Source organism: Pteronotus mesoamericanus, unplaced genomic scaffold, assembly GCF_021234165.1.
Source record: "Pteronotus mesoamericanus isolate MK-2021 breed Mesoamerican mustached bat unplaced genomic scaffold, CSHL_Meso_final contig_68, whole genome shotgun sequence".
Taxonomy (NCBI): domain Eukaryota; kingdom Metazoa; phylum Chordata; class Mammalia; order Chiroptera; family Mormoopidae; genus Pteronotus; species Pteronotus mesoamericanus.
In genome coordinates, this window is record NW_026555234.1 from 32,824,430 (window position 1) to 32,830,429 (window position 6,000).

Consider the following 6,000-nt stretch of genomic DNA (forward strand, 5'->3'; position numbering starts at 1 on the left):
ATTAATTACCTCATTCATTTATTCAACAAATATTTATTAAGTATGTGCTCTGTGCCCAACATTATCAAAGACTGGAGATACAGCAATAAGCAAATCAGACAAAAATCAATGCCTTTATAAATCTCAGTGTAGCTGGAAGGGACAGGCAATTAAAAAAATAAATAAACTGCAATAAAGCAGACATTTTTAAAAAGTAATTATTACGTATTCTCTAAACAGTGGTGATAAGTACTATGGACAAAATACAGATAATGCAAAGAAAAGAGTGAAGAATTCTGCAGAGAGGGGACTCGATGAAGTGAGCTATATGATTATTGGAAGGAACAGTATTCCAGGCAGAAGGAACACAAATGTTAAGACTTTGGGGTGGGTACATATCTGGAGTATTAAGGAAATGGCAATGAAGCCAGAGTGGACAGATAAGAGCGAACAAGCAGGAGAGTGAGAAGCAAGGTGAAGAAGGAAGGAAGGGGCTGCAACTCTCTAAGAGCCGCATGGGACCTTGTAAGAAGTGCATCAAACATAGATTACTTTTATCATAGCATTTCTCTACAAAGTCCCAAGGGAGACAGTCAATGTCAAGAAGTAGGTAAGGTCATTGACCCTTCTTTCAAAGAACTTGAAATTTTCATGAAGTTGCAGCTACATTCATGGAACTTCATAGCTTTTTCAGAACATAAGAAATATTTATTCAGAGTTTTAAAAGGGTGTATGAAATCTCTGAGGACTTTAACTATTCTTTGTTGTTGAGGATAAAAGGAAAATCTACTGAGAAATGTGTCTTGAAATAGCAAAGCTAGAGAAACAGCACCTGTTAGTGTGCTTTTTTCCCCCAAGGGCTGAGTATCAGTGACCTACACTTGATAACAGACTAGGGTATCCTTTACCCTCTGCACTCTAAAATAGATCTGTGCTATTGTGTTGAACTCTTGATATTCAAAAATTGTAAACAATGGCAATAAGCTACCCAAGGGTCTTGGTGAACCTCCAGCACTCTTCTCAGAGAGCAACATTGCGTCTACCCATCATTCTGCCAAAGCACACTGGTCCTAACAAGATTCTGAATGATCGCTACATTAAACCCCAAAGTCTTCTACTTTTCTTCCTGAGGTAGGAGCTGAAAGGCAAAATTAAAGTCCACTTCTTCTTGTCATAAAGGCCTGTTTCCCTACTTAGCAAAAATCAATAATAACATGGCTTCTTGCTAGCACGTTAGAAGAGAGGCATTCCAGAATATCAAGCCATATTATGGAGTCATTACCTGTGTAGAACAGGCACTCAGTAATATTAAGAGCTGAATATTAAATTGCTACTACAGTCAGAATTTTATCATGACATGAAGTTCTTGAAAAGAGCTAAACAGATGCCCAGGAGCCACCCTGATTATTATAAAATATGGCCCAAAACTTCAATTCTATCCCTTAAGGTCATGTACTCAATTTTATTTATTCATTCAATATTTATTGAGTGTCTGCTATATACTATATGCCAGGTGCTATACTGGTCACTGGTGTGTGTGCGGGGGGGCGGGGGGGGCAAAGGGCACTAGAAAAAAATGCCAGCAAAATCGTGCAGAATTTTTGGGAGAAGATATTTCTTGTTTTTTCATTATTACATCATTTCTTAAAAATCCAGCTACTTAAAAACGATTAATATAAATCTATTATAATTATACTGTATGGAAATTATTTTTCACTCAATAACAAGTTACCTAACACAGGAAATACATAGCTAAAATCAATCCTTACCTGCAAGTAATTTCAAGAGTTCTATTAGCCGCAATTGTAACGATGTCTTTTTGTATGAGGAGCCTAGATGGACCAAGAAAAACACTAGGCAAACCTAGAAACAAATTAAATAAATGATAGTTGCCACTGAGTCAGACCCAATAGGAAACACCTTCCATAAACAATGCACACTCCATAAATTTAAAAGACCTTTTCAGCAATTCATTGTATAATCTGTGAATTTACTTTTCACCATTCCCAGTAAAAGTTCACAAGCTGTGTCATAACAGGAAGAATGGGCAGATGGTCATAAACCAACACAACAGTTCTGCAATTCATGGAGCTAGGGTGGAGTTCCTGTTTTCCTGCATTGCCAACTTCAAGGTCTTACAAAAGGATATGGGACATTGAAATTAAATGAACCTTCATCTGATGATCTCACTCCCTTGGGAAAAGACCCACTGACATTTCTTATAAAACATAGGATGCACACATTCGACTAAACTGCTGATTAATGAATATTACTCAGAGAGATTTCTATGTAGTTCACATGTGCCCTGAAGGGGGTAGCAGTATCCATGACCTTGTCTCATTTTCCTTTATCAGTTTTCTAGTGGATTTCCTCTGGTAACTGAACTGCCAAGGTTGAAAGACTACATTAAACCTAGTTGAGAGGAACTGAATAAAAGAAAACATTTTCCAATGTCATATAACATGCCTATTAATATACCTTTCCTCAGAGAATGGTTCTAGAAGAAGTATAATGCTAATAAATTACAGTTGAGGAATCCCAACTTAATAATCAAAGCTCTGAGTTTCTCCTGATACCAAGCTTGGAACACAAGAAATCTGATTTTATCTAAAAATAACATGGGACAGATTCCTCACCAAGGTCAGGTTACTCCACAGCAAGAAAACCGAGTTCTCTGTCAACTAAGTGCAACTGGCTACTAGGTGTTGAAAAAGCATCAGAGAAAGAAAAACTGTTCCTGATGCTATAGTCTTAACTGATATCCAGATCTTCAAAATACCACCTTAAAAAGAGATTAATGCTTGGTAAGCACCCAAGCTTAGTATGATTATTAACTTACATCAACTAAGTACAAATGACTCCCTAGGCCTAAACTGGCATTGACCTTGTTGGGCAAATAAGAGGGCATTTACAAACATGAGAGAGTATGAGTAAACAGAGTATGAGCAAATATTCAGTGCAAATATCCAATGCATTGAATCTATGGATCCCACTGAAAACAATCTGCAGACAAAATGAGCAACTGATCACCTGTGTTCTCACATACTCACCCAGATGTGGACAATAGGTTACTGACATAACTGTATATTTGTTGATAAATAACATAGTAAAAATTTGTAATAAAAATCTTTTAAAACCTGGAAATTAACTTATATCAACAAATCTCGGAACCTAAGTGGCACTGGCACTGATTTCAGGCAATGTTCCCTAGAAATTAGGACGTGTCAAAATGTCCCTGGGCCTACAGATCTTCATTTTAACAAGCATTTCATGTGACTTGGTCATACACGGTCTATGGGCCACTCTTGGACAACTATGGGTCTTGGATGGTCATATTTATTTAATTAGCGCAGCACTTTCCAATATGGGGAAATAATTACCCCCAAAGTAGACAAACAATAAAGCAAAATGTTTACAAGCAAAAGAAAAACCTTCCAATAATGGAGTCTCACTTTGTCTAAGAAAAGGAAAATAAAAACAATTCATTTGGATAAACACAGACATAAAAGTTGACTGAAAAACACTAGGTTGAGAAATACGTTGAAAACAGTAACCGAATATAATTTGGACAATGATCCAAATGAGAAAGAACCCACTGTTTGGGCACATTCATGTGAAAAATAAAAAATGGTAGTAAAGACTAAGCTCTGCCCACCTTACCACCAAAATAAGAGATTCTTGAAGATCTTCATAAATTATTGCAACAAATTATCTCACACTCCAGATGTACTTTCCTATGTTAAAAAAGATTTTAAGGTATTTTTCATGGGAAGCCAAAACAACACCATACTATTCTAAGGCCACATCAACACAAAAAAATATGCAACAAGGCTATCAACAATGGTAACTTTCAACTTGCATATGTAGCCAACACTTTTTTTTTTTTTTTTGCTCCATTAAGCTTCATTCACTTTCATTGGCAAGTTTGAGTTCTACTCTTCAGAAGTTCTAAAGAAATAATTGTAAGAAGTACATATGCTACTGCTCAATAAAAAGCCCTTCTATGTTCAAATCCCATAACCAAAATTAATTAATTTGTGCACTGTTACCCTTCCAAAGACAGGAAGGAAAAACAACAGTGCCTCTGTCTCTAGAATTTGATGGCACCAATTATAGTCCAATCCAATTAAGCAAGTCACACACTCCAAAAGGGCAACCTCATCATTATGTTCAGGGCAACCCGATTAGTTTACCACTGCTGGGCTAGGAAACACCCCAGGCTTAAACGCAACTCACTTCTTTGTGGGATACAGAACCACATGTTCCAGACCTTCATTCTCTTCCCATAAAGGGGAAAGAGAGAGGGCTTGTCAGGGACAAATGAGTGTCCATGGCGGAGACGGCCCTGGTGAACCAAATAATTAAGAAAATTCAATAACTAGAGACAGACAATCGTGTTACTTCATATGTGTCTTTCTTATAGACCTGATTCTTTCCCTTTGATATAAGGGATTTCCTGAATTATTTGACTTTTTCCCCCTTTCTCCACCCTCTCTCCTTACTCCCCCTCTAAAGAGTGCAAACCTAGAAATCAGCAAACTGTGGCTACGGAAAACACGTAGGGGCAGAGAGTGGAGGGAGGACAGAAAAAAAGAGAAAAACGAAAAGACAACGTATGGCATCAAAAGCATACGTGTTCCTAATCTTGAAGGAGATAACTATTCGGTGACAAGGAGAGTCCGAGAGGGGCTAAATCTACGTACTAAGTCCCCCAGAGTAAGTTTTCTGACCATGCGTTTACTGCAAGGACCAAAGCGCTTTGAAAGATGTGAAACTGGTTTTTACTAGGTGACTGTTACTTGAAAACACTTTGGGAAGCTGTCAAAGTCCCGGCTCGAAGCCCCAATTTCCCCTTCTCTCTGCGAGGAAAGTTGCGTCCTGCACCAAGAAGGGGAAAAAAGTTGTTCTCCCCCTGAACCCCATCTCATACAGCGGGTGCGTATGTGAGTTCGAGCCAAAAGGGAAGAGCAGACCCGGGTCATCGCTCGCCTCCTACCGAGGCAGAGGTAAGTGCAAGGTGCGATCCTGGCGAACTGGCCGGCGTTCTCTGCAACGCTTCCTTCTCTGCGTCGGGGCGAGGACGGTGCGAGCCGCAGGGCGACGTTTCACCGCCCGTTCGCGCCCGCTGGAGCACCTCCTGCCTGCCAGCCTGGGGCGCCTTCCCATATCCCCTCCCGAGAGCCTGGAGGGTGCGCCGGGTCCGCCGGACACGCTCCAGCAGAGGCTCCGGTCCGAGACCAGAATAGTGGAAAAGGAACCAGGCTCAGGGGACCATTAACTCTCTAGGTAATCTCGGGCCAGTCGCTGAGACTGTTTCCTCACCGGCAAAGGAAAGAACACGAAAGTGTCAGGTCACTTTCAACTCGCCGGCTCTCGGATTCGAGGTAGATTCGGCCTCCAGGTTCTCTCCGAATCCACAGCTCTCCGCCCGCACCCGACCTCTCTGCCTTCTTTCTAGGCAGCGGGCTCCTTACCCATAGAGGCAGCCCGGGTCTCCACGCAGAGCCACAGAGCGATGGCCAGCAGCGTCTTGCTCTCCATCCTGCACCTCGCGCTGGGCGCAGTGCCCAGAAGTTGGGCACTGATTCTTTCTCCCCGGGCCCGCCCCGCAGAGAAGGCGTGGAGGTGGAACGCGCACCGCAGTGCAGGACTCCGGGGCGCGTAGGGCTAGGGTGTCTCCGCTCCGGCCGCGGCTGCAGCAGCGTCTGCGGGTGCCGGTAGGAGGGGATATCCCAGCTGCAGGGCAGCTCTGGACTTTTTTTGTAGCGTGCGAGTGATGCCCCGCGCAGGCAGAGGAAACAAAACTACGCACCGCCTGCTCTCCCGAGGTCCCAGGACTCAGTGCTGGGTGAGAGCCAGGGCCGAAACTCTAGAGCCCGGGGGCGGGGCAACGTGGGACAGGACGAGGGGCGGGGCTCCCCCCCACCCTGCTGACCGCCCCGCCTCTAGCCGGGTACCGGGCCTGGATCCTGGGCTCCCAACACCCGTTACATCTCCGTGTCTCCCCAATGGGCCCGGAAC

General features: G+C 42.8%; 1 protein-coding gene across 1 annotated transcript in view; it reads right to left on the reverse strand.

Annotated features, from left to right (window-relative positions):
- The window catches only part of KDR (kinase insert domain receptor), a 42,829-nt gene extending 37,029 nt beyond the window's left edge, over positions 1-5,800 (reverse strand). Inside the window, exons 1-2 of the mRNA XM_054582194.1 lie at positions 5,454-5,800; positions 1,749-1,842 (exon numbers count right to left, since the gene is read on the reverse strand). Of these exons, the coding sequence (XP_054438169.1) occupies positions 1,749-1,842; positions 5,454-5,520 (161 nt within the window). The 5' untranslated portion in view covers positions 5,521-5,800. The remainder of the gene's footprint in view (positions 1-1,748; positions 1,843-5,453) is intronic.
- Between the last annotated feature and the right edge of the window lie 200 nt (positions 5,801-6,000).